This window comes from Nomia melanderi, chromosome 8 (assembly GCF_051020985.1).
Source record: "Nomia melanderi isolate GNS246 chromosome 8, iyNomMela1, whole genome shotgun sequence".
In the NCBI taxonomy this organism is placed as follows: domain Eukaryota; kingdom Metazoa; phylum Arthropoda; class Insecta; order Hymenoptera; family Halictidae; genus Nomia; species Nomia melanderi.
In genome coordinates, this window is record NC_135006.1 from 12,869,765 (window position 1) to 12,889,959 (window position 20,195).

The 20,195-nt window shown below is 38.7% G+C and overlaps 5 protein-coding genes across 12 annotated transcripts; 1 reads left to right on the forward strand and 4 right to left on the reverse strand.

Moving 5' to 3' along the window:
* Positions 1–844: 844 nt before the first annotated feature.
* Positions 845–4,973, reverse strand: LOC143174776 (podocan). Its single transcript, XM_076369818.1, has 2 exons — positions 4,809–4,973; positions 845–3,384 (listed from the first exon to the last, which is right to left on the reverse strand). Exons 1-2 carry the CDS (start codon positions 4,904–4,906, stop codon positions 2,061–2,063), a joined length of 1,422 nt encoding a protein of 473 aa, XP_076225933.1. The 5' UTR covers positions 4,907–4,973; the 3' UTR covers positions 845–2,060.
* A 434-nt stretch (positions 4,974–5,407) lies between these two features.
* On the reverse strand, positions 5,408–11,829 carry LOC116427349 (uncharacterized). Its single transcript, XM_031977585.2, has 4 exons — positions 11,464–11,829; positions 9,537–10,847; positions 6,933–8,292; positions 5,408–6,726 (listed from the first exon to the last, which is right to left on the reverse strand). The coding sequence occupies exons 2-4, from the start codon at positions 10,833–10,835 to the stop codon at positions 6,611–6,613; spliced, it is 2,775 nt and encodes a 924-aa protein (XP_031833445.2). The 5' UTR covers positions 10,836–10,847; positions 11,464–11,829; the 3' UTR covers positions 5,408–6,610.
* A 1,381-nt stretch (positions 11,830–13,210) lies between these two features.
* Positions 13,211–16,554, reverse strand: PNPase (polyribonucleotide nucleotidyltransferase 1). Its single transcript, XM_031977815.2, has 7 exons — positions 16,263–16,554; positions 15,242–16,150; positions 14,988–15,161; positions 14,724–14,917; positions 14,497–14,654; positions 14,109–14,420; positions 13,211–14,013 (listed from the first exon to the last, which is right to left on the reverse strand). Exons 1-7 carry the CDS (start codon positions 16,418–16,420, stop codon positions 13,615–13,617), a joined length of 2,304 nt encoding a protein of 767 aa, XP_031833675.2. The 5' UTR covers positions 16,421–16,554; the 3' UTR covers positions 13,211–13,614.
* A 71-nt stretch (positions 16,555–16,625) lies between these two features.
* CIA30 (complex I intermediate-associated protein 30) lies at positions 16,626–18,162 on the forward strand. 5 transcript variants are annotated; one of them, XM_076369821.1, is made up of 4 exons: positions 16,626–16,644; positions 16,748–16,826; positions 16,900–17,471; positions 17,558–18,162. In XM_076369821.1, the coding sequence occupies exons 3-4, from the start codon at positions 17,179–17,181 to the stop codon at positions 18,078–18,080; spliced, it is 816 nt and encodes a 271-aa protein (XP_076225936.1). In that variant the 5' UTR covers positions 16,626–16,644; positions 16,748–16,826; positions 16,900–17,178; the 3' UTR covers positions 18,081–18,162. The 5 variants fall into 5 exon arrangements, with proteins under 5 accessions (XP_076225936.1, XP_031833690.2, XP_031833691.2 ...); XM_031977830.2 differs by lacking the exon at positions 16,626–16,644 and having other exon boundaries at positions 16,652–16,826; positions 17,272–17,471; XM_031977831.2 differs by lacking the exon at positions 16,626–16,644 and having other exon boundaries at positions 16,652–16,814; positions 17,272–17,471.
* On the reverse strand, positions 18,146–20,139 carry CLS (cardiolipin synthase). 4 transcript variants are annotated; one of them, XM_031977827.2, is made up of 5 exons: positions 19,593–20,139; positions 19,329–19,378; positions 18,858–19,189; positions 18,537–18,794; positions 18,146–18,472 (listed from the first exon to the last, which is right to left on the reverse strand). In XM_031977827.2, the coding sequence occupies exons 3-5, from the start codon at positions 19,173–19,175 to the stop codon at positions 18,224–18,226; spliced, it is 825 nt and encodes a 274-aa protein (XP_031833687.1). In that variant the 5' UTR covers positions 19,176–19,189; positions 19,329–19,378; positions 19,593–20,139; the 3' UTR covers positions 18,146–18,223. The 4 variants fall into 4 exon arrangements, with proteins under 4 accessions (XP_031833687.1, XP_031833686.1, XP_031833685.1 ...); XM_031977826.2 differs by having other exon boundaries at positions 19,333–19,378; positions 19,593–20,138; XM_031977825.2 differs by having other exon boundaries at positions 19,329–19,425; positions 19,593–20,137.
* Between the last annotated feature and the right edge of the window lie 56 nt (positions 20,140–20,195).

Consider the following 20,195-nt stretch of genomic DNA (forward strand, 5'->3'; position numbering starts at 1 on the left):
TTGGAATTTTGAAGTTTTTAAACTGTGTAACTTCGAAATTTCTAAACTTTGGAACTGTGGAACTTTGGAGCTTTGGAATTTTGAAGTTTTGAAACTGTGTAACTTCGAAACTTCTAAACTGTGGAACTATGGAACTTTGGAGCTTTGAAGCTTTGAAACTATGTAACTTCGAAATTCCTAAACTTTGGAACATTGGCACTTTGGCAATTTGGTACTTCGGAGCTTGGGAATTTTGAAACTTTAAAACTTTGGAGCCTCGGAACCTTAGACATACTCGACAGATATTCCCCTTAAATTATCATTATTCAGTGACTGTACTTTAACCAACCTGGTCTCCTCGCAAAATGCAAATAATTTTTACTACAAGAAGGTACGGTGTAAAGGTAAAGATCGATTTTCTCACGTCTCGCCGCCGTTTTGTCGCGGATCACGTCGCATAATAAAAAACTTGGACAAAGTTGAGGGCGAAAAATAGCTGTTGGCTCGGCCCTTAGTTTTAAATAATTGCTGAGAAGGTGAATTGTTCCGGCAAGACTATCTCTGCAGGGCTCAGGTTTACAAGAGTGTCGCAGTGGTTGTAACGTGTGTGTATCTGGTCCGAACGGTTCGTTCGCGGCCGGTGAACGCGACAGAAAATGGATGACGCGTCGCAGGGAAACGATAGGAGAACCTCGTTCCTTTTCTTCGACTCTGGACAACAACTTTGCTCGGACACCTCGGATACTCGAGTGAAATCACTTGAATACTTAGTACCCATCGTACACTTAGATACTGTTACTAAATCGCCAATCCGTCGTTGCCAGTTACTTCATTCGCGTAGGGTGAAAAAACGTACGATATTCGATTATCGTATGCATCTATTGTTTATTTATTTCTTTATTACATTCGAATATTCGAAATGTACGTAATCTATAAATCGCGGTATCGAATGTTAATAATATAATAAGTAATAAGAGTTATCGCTTTAATGATAATAGTAATAATAATAATACAATAATACGATTGCTTATTTATTGGCAATCTAGTCTATAAACATATACGCATACTAACGATACAAAACAATTTAGCACGCACCACGCTTCTCGGTAGCGCACACTTAATACCACAGAGATTAGATTCCGGAGGTTATCGCCGCAGACGTTCTGGACGATATTACTTATGTGGGATGAATGGTTCGTTGTGCGTGCGTGCGTAAGGGCGCCGGGTTGTTTGGAGAACAGTGTGACTGCGTTTGGAAAACCCTGAGTGGCCGAAAGAATGCGAGGAAGAGTGTCTGGAACCGAGCGACTGGACCGTGAGAAAAGCGTGCACGTAACTGCGTGAACTTTGACTATGGACGGAAGATGCCAGTGAGAAGGGTGCAAGGGTGAGAAAGACAGAGCGAATGGGGGTGCGCGTTGAAAGCGAGTGGGAATGCGTGGGCGAGGGATATTTTGTGCGAGATAACGGAGGGAGGCGTTAGCGCGAGACTTTGCGTAATCGGCGAGCGAGCGTTTAGTGATCTGTAAAGATCTTGCGACTTGTAAGGGAATATCTCACCACCTTTAAGACTCTCCCAGGATAATTCGTACAATATTGGGGCCTCGTCAGGGATAGTTCCTATATTCATTAGACACTTACGTAATCGAACCGACGGTTCTATTCGGCGAGATTCAGTGGCCAGCGAACGATCAACGATAAGCAGATCGCGAGTCCTGATGCATCTCCGAGAAACGCCGCGGTGCAGTGTCGCGGGAACTTGGAAATACGAATGCTGGGAACCATGAGAATCGTCGACTTCGAAGGTTCGGAACGTTGCGACGCCGGAACGTCGAGAGCGTACAAATTCGGAACTGAGAAATGTCGAAAGCTCGGATCACTGGGACGCTTAAATTTTGGGAATAATATTGTTCTCCTGACGTCGACGATCATCGCAGTAAACGCGGGCATAAGGGAAACATCAAACTCGTCGTTTCTTCTGGTAAAGTGTCAACGGTCAAGCAGTTCTGAGAGTCTACTAAAACTACGAGGACTACCGTACAAACTTGGGAGGAAACTAGGAATAATCGAATAAACCGAACCTACGCCACATGTATATTACAATCGACAGGTAGGGTCTGTATAGAATTCTCATAGATGCTTCCCATAGAATTCTGTTCGACGTACAAATGCTTCAGCGTTGGCGGGAGTTCCATATGTGCCACGGTTGAGAACAGGTTACCCCTTAGACTCAGGAATTCCAGCTGCGTCAGCCCATGCGACCATTCGTGTGGCAGGTATTGCAACCTGTTATACGACAGGTCAAGCTCGTTCAGGTAGGAATGCTTCGAGAAAGCGTCCACCTCGATTTCGCTTATTTCATTCCTTCGGAGGCTCAGTATTTCAAGGGAAGTGGTCGTCACCTGTCTGACGGTCTTTATCGAATTATGGCTCAGCGATAGTTTCTTCAGTTCCCCTAGGTGTTGCAGGTCCGGCACTTCCGTTAACTTGTTATGCCTCAATGCCAGTTCTACTAAATTTGGCACGTTCCCCAACAACTCCTCTGATAAATGGAGCGAACTCTGGAACATGTTATCCGACAAATCTAGCGTTTCTAACGAGATCGCGTTCAACATCACGTTAGACGAGTCGCTCAAGTTGCATCGGCGCAGCGATAATTTTTTCAGATTTCTGTCAAACTCAAGTGTAAAATCACGAATAGAATTCCCGTCTAAATGCAATTCCTCCAAGCTGTTTAGATTTAATACCTTGAAACTAGAGATAAGATTATTTTCGAGATGCAACGTTCTCACCGTTATGGGCATGATACTGTTAAGTATGACATCAGGGTCAGACAGCTGGTTATCTGCGAGGTATAGCATATGGAGGCGAACAAGCGAATGCTTGTTTCTTGATAAGTCTGGTAATTTGTTGCGTGGGTCACAGGGTTCTCTGTGAATTCCATTCAGGTGAAGAACCTCCAAGTTCGGAAAGTATTCGCCCAGCCTTGAAAATAACTCTGCATGACCGCATGTTCTCTGATAGTTCAGGATCAGCTTTTTCAATTGGCTGTGCCCGGAACCTAACGGCATCTCGTAACTCAAAATGTTGTTGTTCGCCAGGTCCATGCATTCTATATTTGGAGCGTCGGCGAAAATTTGAACGGGTATCTTCGTGAGCTGGTTGCCGAATAGAGAGACGGATTTGATGTGTTTGCTGACTATACTTTTCTTTGGTATTGTCGTAAGATTCAGATTGCTGTATGAAACGCCATCCTCGTCGGGGCACTTGTCTGCGTAGAAACGTCTGATGATATTATCATCAAACTTGTCCGGGTGGTAATTCATTTTCGAATCGAACGATACGATCCGAATGGTGAACGCGTCCGGGATCAACGCGATGGAAAGTAACGTGAAGCTGTAAAATCTGGAAAAAGAAGAAAACCATCGGTTGTAGCGCGGAACAGATCTTCAACGTTTGAACTACTGCAACGAACTTCTTAGCGACAAGAAGACCGATCGGTGCGATCGTTTTTCTCTTTTATTTCTCTTTCTTTTCATTGACTCCACTGTAATTTGCAGTTCGCCCCGTAGGGACTTCCGGCGGATTTTTATGACGAAGTTACGCGAGAATAACAAGTAGGCATTTTCCGACCGCAAAGAATCTGTACAATGTGTGATCGTTAGACCGCGGAACAACTATGCGCAAGATAAAATTTTCAATGGCCTCTGAGCGAATTATAAATCAAAGCTGAAGCACAGACAGAAACAGAACCTCTAATTGCAGTGCTGGTGCGTCGCACGTGATACAATTGAAAGGTGGAAAGGGCCTTCGCGCACTTGCGACTCTCGCGAATCGGCTGTATCGCTTGGAGATTAGGAAAATAGAACTACGATGGAAAATGATTTTTCGCGAGAAATGTCAGAAGGAGCGGCGCGGATTCGTCTCGTTCGATTCCAACCTAATTCGGACCGTTGAATTTCCCATAAACGCGTAAATATCCGCAGCCCAGCGATCGTTCCGGCGGAGAGCGTGAAAGTAATTTTCCTTTCCCGGATCGAAACTGTGTTTCGCAACGCAGTAATCGTCGTCAACAATTTGTCCGCGTGACCACGGCACTCGACGACAGTTTTGAAAAAGTTTTATCTAAACGATACGCTATTTCTGCTAACGATCGATGAAAACAATCCGATAAGACGGCCACTCGAATCAAATGTCGCGGCGATTGTCAAACACCCGTTAGAGAAACATTAATCTGCCGGATGTTTGTCAATACTAGAAGCATGTGCAACCGAATGAACGTTTCGTCGACCTCTCACACTCGAAACTTCCCACCCCGGGAATATTCATCATTTTCTAATGTAACATTGATTAAGTTATCGATCGTGTTACCTCTCTGCACGCCGAATTTCTTTCGCATTTTTTCCTCGGTAATTCTACGTTATTACATAAAAAATAATTTAATTCGTAGAGATCAGTCTAAACGATTCTTCTTAGTAACAGCATTGAGAATAACCGGTGAATGACCGATGAATAATACTGATGTCGAGTCACGCTCGACATAGGGGCGCAAAGGGTTAAACAGAAATAATACACGAACCGATGTACAGAATTATCGAATACTACGTTTGTCAACATTAGAACTATCCAACAATCGAACTGGCCTTCCTTTAACCTCTCGCACAGAAGTTTCTGTATTCCGTCGATGTTTCATGTCCAACAGCGTTGCGTGAAATTTGATGCAGATCATCGAATTCGTTATGGGCAACCGTGAATCATCTCTCGAGTGCAAAGGGATCGAAGGAGTCACCCGTTTATGCCAATAAATAAATGAAAAACTGGATACGCACCTGACAGCCATGTTGATGTTGTAGATTTCTGAGGAACAGCAAGAAAGGGACTCGGTAGATCTTTTAGCTAAATCTGCATCCGGACGATCGGGATGCATCTTATAAGGCTCCGAAAATGAACGTTATCCCCTCTACTTCTTCTGAGTTTATCGTATCGAGTCAACCAGCAATCACGTTGAATAATTTCCGCTGAATTGACTGTTGGTAAACGTCTATACAAAGTGCGCTTTATTTTCGGTCGCCGTAAACGCGAACGCTTTGAAATCGGCGCACTCTGATCTAGAAGGCCAGTTTCATAAAACACGGCTCTGTCCCGAATAAAATCATCGTTAATTCACCCAAGAATCCATGCGTGGGTGATAAATGAGAATATCATGAAGTAATGTTAATAAACGAGAGTTTCATAGGAACTAAGTCCTTTCCTTAACACTTTATCTATCGGACAGCCATCAACGCGCCGAACGAGTTACTTGTTTCATTGAACTGCGTTAATATTATTAATCGAAATAACAATAATAATAATATAATGATAACAATAATTATAATAATAATTACAGTAGTAACAATAATGATAATAATATTCTAATTATATAATATATACGATAATGTATTTGTTATCATTGTTCTTATAGAGATAATAATAGTAGCGACGTAGTAATTTATTAGATTTAAGAAGAAACGAGGATAAAGTAGGAACTAATTTCTTTTCTTCGGAATCGCAATAAGTTGGAAATTCATTGATTACGTTCTGCAACCTTATATTCTGCGCACTCGTATTCGTGACGTTAATATAATTCGCTATCTGTTCCAACGTATAAACGGAGTATCTGTACCTGAAATAAAAATTGTTGAAAACGATGCGATAAAGCAAAAGCATCGTTTGCAACGGAAAGATACGAAGAGGAAATAATAAAGTTAAAGATAAAATGCATTCCGCGCACTCGCGTTTCTAATAAACGCAGAATCCGCTGTTCAATAACAATCATTCGTGCGTGGTCATCGAAAACCGAGTTAAAGGTCGTTTATGTGCGATAAACGTGCACTCCAACTCTAGAACAACCGAGCATTTAATATGATTAATATGTAATCCGAATGAAAATTGTGGCAATAAATTATTTCCAGTTTCTCCGGGCATTCATTATAGTATTCAAGTGAAGCTACTTAATTCCAAGATCATTTCGAATATTCGATGCTCTTAAGATATCAACAATTGCGAAACAAACAAATCGGAACCAGTCATTTCGACTGGCACGGTAGGTCGAGTGTTAAAATACACATCGAAGATAAGTAGCTCTCGACAAATATAGCCAAGAATATATCAGTGATCTATGTACGAAGTTTCGATACGTTGTTTGATACTATCAGAATTTAAAGTAATGATAATTATGATAATCCCCAGGGCCGAGCCAACCCTAGGGTGCAACAAGTGCAACGCATCCGTGGGCTGCAACACCAACAGAACGGCAAGAAACAAACATCTGACATTTATTTTACGCATTTATTATCTAATTTGTATTATGCAACGCAGTGTAATCATTGTAAGATCATAATGATGTTTCTCGAATTTAAACAATTTTTTTAATTACATAACTTTATCATCTCCCGTCAGCATTCGATACAACACGTCTCTCGACTGTTCCGTCGGAAAGACTATGAAACGTTTTCAGGCTTAAAATCACAATTGACGATTCAATTGTTTCGGATTAACTGCGGTTAACAGTCGCAACTGAATTCCATCGCGATCCACGCGAACAATTTGTTCCGTTCAATCGATTGATCAGTTTGCACTAGATATTCATTGATTATTGCTCGACGCTGCCTGCAACCGGCGAGGATTCACTTCCCATCGTCTTGCCCGGTGAGAGCAACCCCGTGGCGTCTAGTCGCTCCAGTCCCTCCTCGTCGTCCCCATCCAGTGCTGGATAACATTCGACGAAAGAAATATTTCGAATAACTCACATTCGAGAAGCTCATAAAGGGAACGAAAACATAAGAACGAAACACTTAAAAGTAAAGACGAAGACACCATAAAATAAAAGGAAAACCGAGGAACAGACAACCATAGACTGGAGAGATTAGTGATACCGGTCATTAATCATCGAGATACAACCGCATTTCACCTACCAAGGACTTTACCATCGAACATCTTGCACCGTGCAACTCTGCCCGCTTCCGGTTGCATATAAATGGTGAAGTTCCCCGGAGTGGACCGCATGGCAGCGGTATTAACGTACTGCAGAGGATTCCTCTCGAAGTAAACATGCGTCAGCGTGGACGGCATGGACTGCACCGCGAAATCCAGCAACATGAATCGGTTGCCGGACAGGTCCAGTCGCTTCAGGTTCTTCAGTTGGGTGGCCCAGTCATTTGGCAGGGAGCTCAAATGGTTATCGTTCAAGTACAGCACCTGCAGGTTGGTCTGGAAGCGGAACGAGAACGCGTTCACGTTGGAGATCCGGTTGCCGCCTAGATATAGCGTCCTCAGGTACGGCAGGTTCAGTAGCGGATTGACCGTCAAACGTGTTATTTTGTTGCAATTCATCGACAGGGTGGTAAGGTTCATTATATCCGTGGCGGGGATGTCTTCGAACGAGTTGCCGTCCAGAATGAGGATCTCCAGCTGCTGCAGGCTGACTATGGTGGCTGGTTCCAGGCGCGACAGAGCGTTGTAGGAGAGGTCCAAATGACGGAGGTGCACGGTGTCGTTGAACGTGTCCCGGTGAATGGTGGAGATGCGATTGTTCGCAACGGAGAGGTACCTTAAGCTGAACATGTTGGCCAATTCAAGCGAGTAGTAACCGTTGCCTAGAGCTGCGATATTATTGTTATCTAACTGCAGGAAGGTGAGGTTGGTCAGCTTCTTCGCAGAGAACCGTGAGATGCTATTTCCGTTCAGCAGGAGATGGGTCAAGGATTGCGGCAGCAGGCTGGTGAAGTCCGGGTAGACGATCTTGTTGATAGACAGGTCCAAATGTCTGAGCTGTGGGAAGGGCTCGGTGTACGCGCTGCTCACCCCGTCCAAGCCGGTGTTGCTCAGGTCCAGGTGCCTGAGCTGCGGATACAGGCTCTTCACGTAAGCCGCTCTACCGTAATACCCGACGGTCTGGTTGCTCAGCAGCAAGGTTCTAACTGACGTCAAATTCCCATAGGAGAACAAGTTGCCTGGAGTGATCCTGTTTCCACGGAGGTCTAGGTGCTTGAGGCTGAGCATCTGCTCGAACGCGCCGTCGGCCACGTAGTCGACGAGGCCGCCTTGCACCAGCAAGCATCTCACCGTTGCTGAAGAGATGAACCCTTTCTCCAACTGGCTGCTGGATAGTTGTAGCGTTAGCGTATAATTCTCGCAGTCGGAATAGTAGTCGTCTTCGTATTCCAGCATGAACTCGATCGCCCTAGCTGATGCCAAGGCTGGTGCTGCCGCCAGCAACGCCAACGCGGCGATCAGGAGGTTCATGGCTTGCAGGCCGTGACGAACTCTGAAAGACTAGCGATCGAACTGGTTCAACCCTTCACTTTAGGCGGTATGGACGAATCGGACGAATGCGCGGTTCAGCGGGGTTTTCTATTCGGTAGAGTTGCGTTCTGATCAGTAGACTGCGGATTTTAGTGGTAAAATGGTCAAGTTTGTATAGTTTCCTGTTTCCGTAATGATCTCTTCATTTGCGAGCCGCCGAGTGGGATATTTTGAACGCGATGACAGTAGCACTGTGCACATCTCGAATCGATTCGTTTTACGCGCGTCAGGACAGAATGAACTTTCGCTAAACGGTTCCGCAAAAAGAGCTACGGTGGAAAATCGGTTTCCTCGGGGAATGTTGCCCGGTTTGTCACGATTCGCTGACGATCCGGTGTCTCTGGTAGCTATCTTCGGTTACAGGGAACGGGTGAAAGTGACGATCAACAGTTCCTGAAGAGTTCACGGAGCGAATTGAACGTGGAAGCTTCCTCGCGATTGTTCGTGAACTTTCGCGGGACATTTATCGGCGGCTATCGATTTTTCTGTCGCCGTCGCGAAACGATTTCTTATTTGTTTCTCTTAATGCGTGTACTTACAGAAGTATATAGAACGGATTCCTAGGCGTGTCCTACCTACGGCTACAGCTGCTTTCTTCGGTCTCGAATGTAGCACCTCCTTATGTATGTACGTACTTCTGATAACGGCGAAATGATAACGGAACGATCGGGGAGTCGTATCATTATCAGCAATTGGATATATTGGATGGCAATAGGACGATTCCGCGGTTTAAGGTCGATGTCTATCTCCGTAACGTGAGAACGTTATATAACTGAATTTAACACTGGAACACTCGGCAAAGTGACGGGTTGTAGATTTCTTATTTCGCAATTGTCGGTACCTTAAAATCAATAGATATCCGCAATGACTTGAAAAGTAAATGTTCTTAAGAATTTTTATATCAAGTAGTTAATCATTGTTACCGATATTACTCGTCTTTGGGAAACTCAAGAGGAACCTCGAAGCACTCGATGCAGTGACAATTCCGAAATCGCAGGAAGACCGGGGGAAGGAGTAGAAATAACCATAACATAATAGTTTCTCTGCAAAATGTCAATGAACCTTTATTTTCCGTTCAGTATCAGACATTTCAACGTTGAATATATCTTCCAACCTAATATACACTTTGACCTTTAAACTACGGGGCTTTATGTAGATTCGAATATTCTAGGATAAAATATAGTTTCTATTATCAAATACAGCTCTCTGTGTCAATCAGTGGTGTCAATCAGCGCGGTACCTTTATCATACTTCTCGTTGATCAAATGAATCGTCAGGTTGTCAGGAATTCCTTTGAGTGTATTGGAAGTCACTAAACCGATAGGGTTATCAATTATGTACAAGTGCTGCACACTGAGCATATTCGGCAGTAATACGTTCTCCAGGCGCGTAATGTGATTCCTCGACAAGTCCAAGCGGCGAAGCTGTTCAAAATTTTGGTAGAAATCGTGTGGCAGATGAGTCAGCTGATTGTCATTCAAATTCAGTTCCTCTAACAGCTTCTGATTCTGGAACGTGCCCTCGGACAGGTACGAAATGTTGTTCCAGCCCAAGTCCAGCGTCCTCAGGTTCGGCAGATCGCGGAACACAGACATTGTCAGAACATTCAATTTGTTATCCTTCGCCGAGAGCGTTGTTAGGTTCCTGGGCAACATTGAGGGTAAGTCGTCCAGCAAATTGGAATCTAACAGAAGAACCTCCAGCGACGTCAAATTCCCCATCGTCGTACTAAACAACGTTTGTAGTTGATTCGAGGACATGTCCAAGTAACGAAGATTCACGAGATCTGCAAACGCGTCGGTGGATATTTGCCGTATTTCATTTTGCCTTATTGAAAGATACATTAAACTCTGCATTCCATGAAAATCAAAATATATATAGCTAAGTCTATTTTTGTTTAAAGATAACCACGATAAATTGTTTAGAGATTGTATACCCAAGGAATATATGTCATTGTGGCTTAAGTTCAGGTGCGTCAAACTTTTGAATCCACAGGGATTCAGATTTATATCGGAAATCTTGTTTTGTGATATATCGAGGTGCGTTAGTTTCGGTAAAGCATTTCTCTGTGAACAGATTACTGTTCTGATATTACTGTTTCTCAAGCTTAAATATCGAAGCTCCGGATATGGATTCGTTATCGTTAATAAGTCATAAGAATACGAAACTTGATTGTTAATTATCAACGTTCTAAGTGTCGGAAGGCTTCCGAAGGACATCAAATCACGAGAAGGAATTTTATTATTACTGAGATCCAAATACTTTAAGTTTGGTATAAAACTAAAGGCTCCTGTACGGATTACACTAATTCCACTGTTTTTGATAGTCAAACATTCTATAGTTGGGATAGTGATATATTCTATTATATCGCTATTCAGCTGCATAGTTGCTGTAGTAAAGTTTCTGCAGTCCTCCGAGTTTTCTGGGTACTCATAACTGTTTAGTTCCGTCAGTGTGCCTAACACGCACGATAGGAGGTTCAGTATTGCTGTGGCAGCGACCGACAGTTTCATGGCTACCGAAATCTGAAACCACGATACAAGCAAACAGTTAAATAATTTTAACTAGGAGTGGAATTCGAACGTACTTTCTAAATGTTTGATAGTCATGAAGCCTTCAGAGCCCATTTTTATTTTCGAAACTACTTAACACTAAACGTAGTTGATCGATCAAATGCCCGGTTTCAAAATATTATTTAGAATAGATATGTTTAGAAATCCGAGTGACCGCGTTGTAGAAAAGAACCGAGCGACTAGGGCCGTGAAAATCGGGCGAGAAAACGCAGTGAGTTTCGGCTATGGGTGCAAGGGTCAGAGTGCGAGTAAAAAGGGATGCGCGTGATAAGAAAGAAAGAGCGATTCGTGGTGCAAGGCAAAACTGCGTGGATCTTCGACGACAGATAAGTTTAGCGTGAGAGTTTTAAGCGAGAGTTTAGTGCCGATTTGTTTAGTTGTAGTCTTTCGTTATTTCCTTTCGGACGTTAGTAAACGGCTATTGTTGGTTTTGTTAGAAACTACGAGTTTCTCCGATTAATTGCGATATCTCCCCCGCGAAACGTTCTACAATGTGACTTAAAATTCTGCGTTGCACGGCAACAAAAAATATGATCGGACAAAAAAATAAATAAATTTGTTACGATACCTGGTGTCTTGGTCGCAGATTAGTACCTGGTTAACAAGATATTTCAACAGTTAACTGTCGTCAGTGACGGCGGATTGCAGAAAACTTTGTCTCACAAGAGCACACGAGGGAAGGATATGCCTTGGCGATGTGAAGCGTTTATGTCATGTCCAAACTAACTCATGCCTTATATATCAGCCTGATAACAGTGAAGTCAGGTATCGCTATTGAAAAGTTCAGCAAACAAGAGTCGAAGTAAATGCGCGAGAGCACCAAGACGTTACAATACGGAGTATATACTCGCGATTAGTACCCAATCGCATATCCAAGATTATATAATACAGTCATCATCGCCACCACTGAGAGACAAGTCTCTTCATCAAGCCATGAAGCTCGATGGCTGGGCTAATGTAATCATTGTTCAGTGGTGGTAGATATCAATGAGACAATATTAATGCAATGCTACAAATTTTTACGAATATTATTATTATTATTACTATCATTATTATTACTATTATTATTATATGATCTGATTTTATTGTACTTAACAAAATAGTATAATCGTAGATGCACGTAACCGTTAAACTTCGAAAAGGCACGTTGACAAACAGTCGAAACGACATGTCAACAAGCAGAGTTGAAATATTCAGATGTTTCGGTTGATCGATCAGCCAAACATGAAGTGCCTATATCAGCCTCAGAATTGTTTTTATTAAACTGATTCGTAATAACATAAACACCTCGTTTTTCAGCAAAACGGAAGTTTAACCGTCGTCGTACGCTTAAAATGAAGAATGTCTCAGAGTGTTCAGCCCGTAAGTAAAAGAAGGACTTGGAGTGCAAAGGATTGGACAAACCAACTCGTAGAGAGTTTGGATGGCATCAAAGTGTGCAATTTTCAAAGAAGAACCCGAGAACCGACGTTTCGTTTGAAATTAGGTTTAAGCTTTAATTGATTTATTTAATTGTATTATTGTAATTCATATTCACCGTAAGATTTAAGATGAGGTTTAATGTAATGTAATGCGCATGATGCGATTATTATTGAACTTCGACTCTAACGCGTTGTGTTCTTTGTCGCTAAAGGCTCGCGTTGCAAAAAGAGCAGACCATGAAAACCGACACCCGAACCGAAAACCGAGTCAGCAGCATCCTGGCTCACGATAATTCCATTCAATCCTGCGTTTTGCTTTCGCTTAATTCCACCCGCGAGTTGTCCATCTTAGCCTCGTTGGATTCCATTGTTTTATTGGATGACGCTTCTTGGGTTAACCGACGCCTGTCGTAGCGCAACTGCTGCGACCGATCTTCGTACCGATCTTTTATGTGCATCCAAAGTCTCTGTAGAGAAAGAAACAACGTACAAGAGATTCGTGAATTTGAACGATGCTTCTATCGACGATCGACGCGTTCCTTTTTCGCGTTAATTTCATTTAATTATAACAACGCTGATCGACGAAGATATCCAATTCCGTATTTAATTTTATTTTACAATAATTCAACTATAGAAACTCGTGTTAAAAATAATCGTAAATTATTCACTTTTGCAATTGTACATTGTAAAATTCGGAATTATGACGTAATATATTCGTGACAATTTTCATCGGTAATAATACGTAAATGGGTGACGTACTCCTTCGTTTATCCATTCGAAGATACTTTCGCATGCGTGATCGTAAGCTCTCTCGAAGAAGATCGAGGAAACGACTGCGCCGAGAACAAAGGTGGATGTTCGTTTGAAAAGCTTTTGATAGATAAACCTCAAAGCCATTATCGTTGAAGTTTTACCCTTGTTGACATTTTGATGATATCGGCTGAAGTATGATCCTGAATAATCATTGTGCCCATTCTTCGTTCGTAACTCCTCAAATTCACGTGACTGAACGACGTATCATTTTATACGGGCCCGGCAAATAGTGAAACATTTCAAGAAACATGCAATTAAGTGTAATAATGTTCCAACCATTTTAGTGGTCTGTATAAAATATTATTTACATTGTACTGTTAAAACGATACAGAATATTCAACAGAAAACTCTAAGAAATTCTATAAACTAAACACTTAACGATGTCCACATTCACACGTATTTAATGCTCAGTCTTAAAATGGAAATTGTCTTGTCGGAGTAGAGATTAATCCGTTTACGAAATTGAAAATTTAAGGCGTTTGATATTAATTGTTATCGTCTAACTTCGGAAAGAAATTCTGCGTGTTGGAAACTGGTTCTTGTAACACTTTACGCGATAACCTAACTTGTCCGTTAACCGGATCTCGTCCGAAATATTTCACTTGTATCTCTTGTCCAACTTCGAAGCCGAGTGCGCTGGGATGATGTACCTTACGCCGGTCTAACTGCGAATTAGATAATAATATTGGTTGCATCTGAGGATGTAACGTAATCATAACCCCGGAATCACGGATTTCGATTATTTTGCCAGTATAAATGTCACCGAAAATTAACGTCGGCTCGGCTTGCGTTGTTAAAGCTTCTTGTATAATGTTCTTCGCTTCGTTCATAGCATCTTGATTAGGCGCGAATAAAGAAAATATATTCTGTTCTTTTGCATCTATCTGTGGAGGTGAATAATAACATTGTTAGTGCAGGCAAATCAACATTGATAGCGAATAGATTTGTCCGAATTTAAGTTTCTTGGATATAAACATACATGCACACCGGTTTCCGTTAAAATTTTCTTCAAGTTCAATCCTCCTACTCCAATAAACTTCGCCCTTTGATGGATCGGCACCTCGATAGTTTCGAATACTGGCATATTTTGTTTATTCTTCTCTCGTGGAGACGAAATTACAGAGTTCATAATTTGAATAATTTTACTTTTTCCTTCAGTTGCACATTGTATACACTCCATTATCGCTTTCACAGGAATACCAGGTACTTTAACGTCGAGCTGTAAAGCGGTAAATCCTTTCTTCGTACCGGTCAATTTAAAATCTATATCTCCTAAATAGTCCTCTATACCCTGCAATCCAAAAGGTCAAACATCAATTCTTTCTTCATCGAATATTATATTTATATGTCGATATAAATATAATTACTAGTATGTCTAATAATATCTTGTAATCCTCTATTTGACCGTCCTTTGAGAATTTGCATATTAGTCCAATGGCTACGCCAGCAACTTGAGATGATATCGGTATGCCTGCATCCATTAATGCCATACTGCCACCACACACAGAAGCCATTGAAGAAGAACCTATATGTAATATCGTAAAATATTAAACATCTTGTTTTTCTTTCTTTCTTTTACATGTAAACCACTTACCATTTGATTCTAATACCTCACTTGTGAGTCTTATAGCAAAAGGATAATCTTTTGGTATAACTGGTCTTAATCCTTTTTCTGCTAATGCTCCGTGACCTATTTCTCTGCGATTTACTCTGGTAAGTTTACCAATCTCATTAGTTGCATATGGTGGAAATTCATAATGTAAAAAAAAATTCTTATCTTTTAGTCCACTGTAAATTTAAAAAACGTTATACATACATTTACACAGCATAAATTTTAAAAAATTAGTGTGTAGAATACCTAGCTAGCATTGATATGCTATCCATTTTAAGAGCATTTTCTATAGAATCAAGAGTTACTGTGCACAAAACTTGCGTCTGTCCCCTTTGAAAAAATGCAGAACCATGAAGTGGCTCGAGTAAGTTCACTTGACAAGATATAGATCTCAATTGTCTCAATTTACGACCATCGCATCTGAAATTATTAAATTACACTCTGGACTAATAATAATTATAATTAAAACACCATTGCACTTTTTACTAATAATAGTCAACCTTTTATTTGTTTGAAATATTAAAGATCTGAAGGTGTCTTTAACAAGCTCTTGGAAAGCTTCCATAACAGCTGAAGTAACTTCTGGGTTGTCTTTTGCCACGTTATATAACGTTTCCTTTCTCAGATTATCAAGAGCATTGTCTCGTGTAATTTTATCATGGCTATAACATGTAAAAATATTTTCTATTTCTTTTTCTGCAAATTCTCTTACAGGCTCTATCATACAATTGGTTTCTACATTCTCAGGGATCTGAATCTTACTTCTCCTTACACATTTTTGCAACTCTATTATAGAACTTATGATTAGCTGACATTCCTTGGCAGCTAAACGTATAGCTTTACGGAGATCTTGCTCTAAAATATCATTGGCAGATCCTTCAATCATAACAACTAAATTTTTAGATGTACATGCCACTACAAGATTCAAAATACTATGTTGAAGATCACGTCTAGAAGGATGAACTACAAACTGATTATCGATGAGTCCAATTCTCACAGCTCCTATTGGACCATTCCATGGAATATCTGAGATACTTAGAACTGCTGATGCTGCATTGATGGCTAACACTTCTGGATCGTTAAATCCATCAACAGCCAATAAATTACATGTTATTTGTGTTTCATAACGATAATCTTTAGGAAACAAAGGACGTATTGATCTATCTATTAATCTGCTTGTAAGAATTTCATGCTCTGTTTGACGTAGATCTCTACGAAAATAATTTGATGGTATACGGCCAACTGCAGCTGCTTTCTGTCGATAATCCACTGTTAGAGGAATCATATCACTATGAACTGGTTCATTTTGTCTAACCGCAATAGACATAACTGATGTATCGCCAAATTTTGCAGTAACACATCCACCTGCGAATCGGGCAAACTTTCCAGTTGAAAACCTAATCTTTTTCCTACAAACATATACAAAATGAATCGAACTAAAAATAGTACAAGGAATAACTGTCTTTATACGATTAGTTTACACCGGTAAGATTTAGGTTAAAAAGCACGTGATATCCTTACCCATCGGATAATTGTATTTCAGCTGTTTGTTCTTCAAATTCGTTCGATTGAGTCGCCCCATGTACGTTTCCATTTCTAATGTGATTTCTCTGTTGTAAAAAAATTAAGTTTCTACTTTTTAACAACTTACTGCCGCATCTTAGCAATACCATTTTCATGTGGAATGAAAATGTGATTTTATCATTTTTGTAACAACCATGAACTACAAATAAAACATCTTATCATGAATGCGTGTTAAGAGTTTACTGTGGCCCATTGTGGCACTCTGCAACTATAGAAGTAGAATCTCTCTTATATCCTGATACTCAATGGAATATAATATGTTTTGATTAGTGATGTTATATTTCTTATATGATATGCTTGAATTAAATGTTTAACAATAGTAATTGTCATCTATGACCTTTTTAACTAATAATAATTTTTTAAAATAGATAATAAATAGTAAATGCATCCAATTGACCAGTAGTTTAAATGTTTTGTTATAGATAGCACTACAAAAGTTTTTAGGCTGCTATTAAATATATCAATTTTCCTATGGAATATGAATTTCAAGTAATTTTACGGGTACTTATACATACTCAGAAAATATTTTAATTGTACTTTGTATGACTTTATTCCATTTTTCAAAATATTTCAGATGCCATTAAATATTATCTAAACATTTTATAACTAGTATGCAGTGGAACCGATAAACCCTCAGTGTATTATGTATTCGTATTACACGCCTGAAACTATGTATTTAAGTATAATTCTAAAAATATAAACTATATTGAACTTTATTAAACTTTATTAAACTTTATTAAATTATACATTACGATAAATACCTGGTTTACGTAATGAAAAATATGTAATTTATATCATAACCAACAAATTTGTACTTTTTATGATATCTTCGTGTTTAACTCCCTTATAAATCATGTTTCGTATATTACAATCGCATTTGAGGATTCTTAATAATCGAGGATTTCATAACAGTAGTCGTTGTTTAAAAGACTTAAATGTCTTGCAGAAATTTCAAGAAGGATATAACAATATAAAAGCAGAAAGTTTAATGTTTTTAAAAGATATGCGTGAAAGTATGTCAGTTAATAAGAATATTGTACCGCCAGATGTAGTTGATATTATTTTGAAGTTTGATGGAACAGCAAAGTGTCGGGACCAGTGGGTTTTAAATTGTGATCGTGATCATTCTGGTTATTCAACTGCTAAGTAAGTATCCAATAAGTAAGTACAAGTAATTTTACCTTTGAAGAATTATTTAATATCAAAATATATGTATTTTGTTTTCCTTTTAGATTAGATTTTTCGTCTACCGGTACTGGACTATTTCATGGTCATTTAAGTACTCGTATAATTAAAGATGGTGCAATTACCAGTTCTGGCTTTTGTAATATAACTACTGTACCAAAAAGGAAAGCTTTTCAAGTACGAGATTACTATGATTTTGAATATTACAATTGTTTAGTTTTAAGACTGAGAGGTGATGGCAGATGTTATATGATAAATTTATTACATGATACATATTTTAACCAACCAAATAAGAGTGATGCTCATCACTATGTTATGTATACATCAGGCGGTCCTTATTGGCAGGATATTAAAATACCATTTTCAAAATTTGTGTATGCAGTAAATGGAGTAGCACAACCTAAACAACAATCTTTAAATTTATATACAATTGAACGTATTGGAATTACACTTGGTGATAATAAAAATGGACCCTTTAAATTAGAAATTGATTATATCGGTGTATGTAATGATGCAAGTATTTTTGAAACGTGTGCTTACGAGCCTGAAGATATGTCAGCAAATGCTTAAACATAATTTGTATTTTAAATTAAATAGATATATAAAAGGACTGTATTATAAAGAGAAATAATAAATCTATAAAACATGGTAACATTTTATTTCTTATGATTAATAGTAGAATATATATGATACATTTAACAAGATGGTTTTCTTCAAGTTTTTTTACTTAATAATTTATATGTATTTTTTGATTTTAAATAGCTTAGACCACCTGCTAATGTTGTTAATGCTGTGATATAACACAGGCATCCTAACATTGGATGATTTACAAAGTGAAATATAGGAGCAGCCAAAGTTCCAGCAACAAAAAACAATTGAATAACAGTATTAATTTTACTTATATATGTTGGAGCCAACTGTACAGTTGCATGTGTAGGGTCAAAATATCTTGTCAGGGTTTTCTGAAATGGTTTAATAAATAAACAGGCAAATTTCTTGCTTGATATTATTTAACAGAATACATACTGGTGGAGGTAAAGAACGATATCTTATGTATGAAGCAGCAGAAACCAAGGCAACATCCCTCGAAATTACCAGACATGTTAAAGGAACAGGAACCAATCCTACCGATGCCAATGAGAAGAACAATGTACCAACAAGTAATTTATCTGCAACTGGATCCAAAAAACTACCAAGTTTTGAAGCTTGAGATGTCCATGTACGTGCAATCCATCCATCTGCCAAATCACTTAATCCTGCAATTATTAAAAGCCACAATGCTACCTGTAATAAAAAATCACAATATTAATACAACACGTCATAAGATATTCCATTGTTACATTTTACCTGATAATCCTGTGACAAAATTAAGTAACTTAAATAAGGTGATGTTATAATTCTACCCATACAAAGTAAGTTTGGTACTGTCCAAATATTTTCCCTTTCTATAATTTCCTCTACTTTTCGTTTAGTATGTTTAATGTTTTGAAATATTTGCGATTTTCGAATACGTTCATTCTTAGAAACGTAATTTTTATGATGATTATTAATTCCAGTGGAATATACACTTCCATGATATGTTAAATATTGTTTCAAACATTTTTCTAATAAATATTTATTTAAAGTTGTAGTTTTCTTGAAACGCAATATAGTAAAGTAGCTCATAACTATTTTCTTTCCTGTTTTTGGAACAATATTGAAAAAAAAGAATTAATAACAAATATTAATCTTCAATATAATATCAAAATTGTTATTTAATGTAAAATTACATATATTAAAATATTACAAATAACAAGATCGTACAAAATAGGGTAGTACCTACAACATGAAACAGATGAATTCTAATGCAATAGTATCATATATTTCACCTAAAATTTGAAATCCTTTGAAATAGAAATCGTCCTTGCTTGGATCACTAAAATTAAAATAATTCGTAAGGAGTAAAACTTTCTTTCTGTACACATTTGTTGAATAATGTTTCGACAGATCTTTAATCTAATTCACTAATTGTTCTAATTTTTAAACGAATTAATTTCAATTCGAGGTTATGTTAATCATTCAAAAATAACACGTGCAGCTTACCCTTATCAATTTAAACATTTTCAAATTTCATAGTGTAAGAGTACATGAAGTTGATCTGATCATTTTTATTAACGTTTTCACTATGTCAAAAATAAGAGACATCGTTTGTCAAGAACACTCGAACAATATGGCAGATTGTATGTCTATATAGAGCAGCTGAAGTTATTTTCATTGAGAATTAATAGTTAACAACTACGACGTCGTAGCATGAAAATATCGATCCTATTTCGATCAACGTTAAACTGTACCTCCAATTACTGTATATGTTTTCACGCATAAATATACACATATAATAAAGAAAATTGAACAATATGTATAAACAATAAACACTTCAACCTTTTTTTTTCATTTACACAAATAAAGATGCGTAAATAAAATATTGATTATCAATGGTGCAAACCATCGTTTTTCAATACTCATGCTTCGGTTCCTTTGTTAAAATAACAATTTCAATACATATGTCCCACGATTAACGCTACGATCATTATATTATTTAATTTCATCCCCTTTGATCTTTCGGATGCCGATACCCTAAATAAATCAGTTCTATAGCTCATTGTCAGCGATTTGCTCCAAGTTAATTAAAGAAAAAAAAAAAGAAAA

Excerpts from the sequence above, each read along its gene's own strand:
- CIA30 (XM_076369821.1), top strand. The coding sequence starts at position 17,179 with ATGTTTCGTATATTACAATCGCATTTGAGGATTCTTAATAATCGAGGA. Across the intron at positions 17,472-17,557 it reads TCTGGTTATTCAACTGCTAA|ATTAGATTTTTCGTCTACCG; the intron begins GTAAGTATCCAA and ends TTTTCCTTTTAG.
- LOC143174776 (XM_076369818.1), bottom strand. The coding sequence starts at position 4,906 with ATGCATCCCGATCGTCCGGATGCAGATTTAGCTAAAAGATCTACCGAG. Across the intron at positions 3,385-4,808 it reads AACATCAACATGGCTGTCAG|ATTTTACAGCTTCACGTTAC; the intron begins GTGCGTATCCAG and ends TTCTTTTTCCAG.
- LOC116427349 (XM_031977585.2), bottom strand. The coding sequence starts at position 10,835 with ATGAAACTGTCGGTCGCTGCCACAGCAATACTGAACCTCCTATCGTGC. Across the intron at positions 8,293-9,536 it reads CGCTGATTGACACCACTGAT|TCTTTCAGAGTTCGTCACGG; the intron begins TGACACAGAGAG and ends TTCGATCGCTAG. Across the intron at positions 6,727-6,932 it reads GTTCGATGGTAAAGTCCTTG|CACTGGATGGGGACGACGAG; the intron begins GTAGGTGAAATG and ends AATGTTATCCAG.
- CLS (XM_031977827.2), bottom strand. The coding sequence starts at position 19,175 with ATGAGCTACTTTACTATATTGCGTTTCAAGAAAACTACAACTTTAAAT. Across the intron at positions 18,795-18,857 it reads TTTTGTCACAGGATTATCAG|GTAGCATTGTGGCTTTTAAT; the intron begins GTAAAATGTAAC and ends TTTTTATTACAG. Across the intron at positions 18,473-18,536 it reads ATCGTTCTTTACCTCCACCA|AAAACCCTGACAAGATATTT; the intron begins GTATGTATTCTG and ends AAACCATTTCAG.
- PNPase (XM_031977815.2), bottom strand. The coding sequence starts at position 16,420 with ATGAAAATGGTATTGCTAAGATGCGGCAGTAAGTTGTTAAAAAGTAGA. Across the intron at positions 16,151-16,262 it reads GAAATACAATTATCCGATGG|GAAAAAGATTAGGTTTTCAA; the intron begins GTAAGGATATCA and ends ATATGTTTGTAG. Across the intron at positions 14,014-14,108 it reads TAACGGAAACCGGTGTGCAT|ATAGATGCAAAAGAACAGAA; the intron begins GTATGTTTATAT and ends TCACCTCCACAG.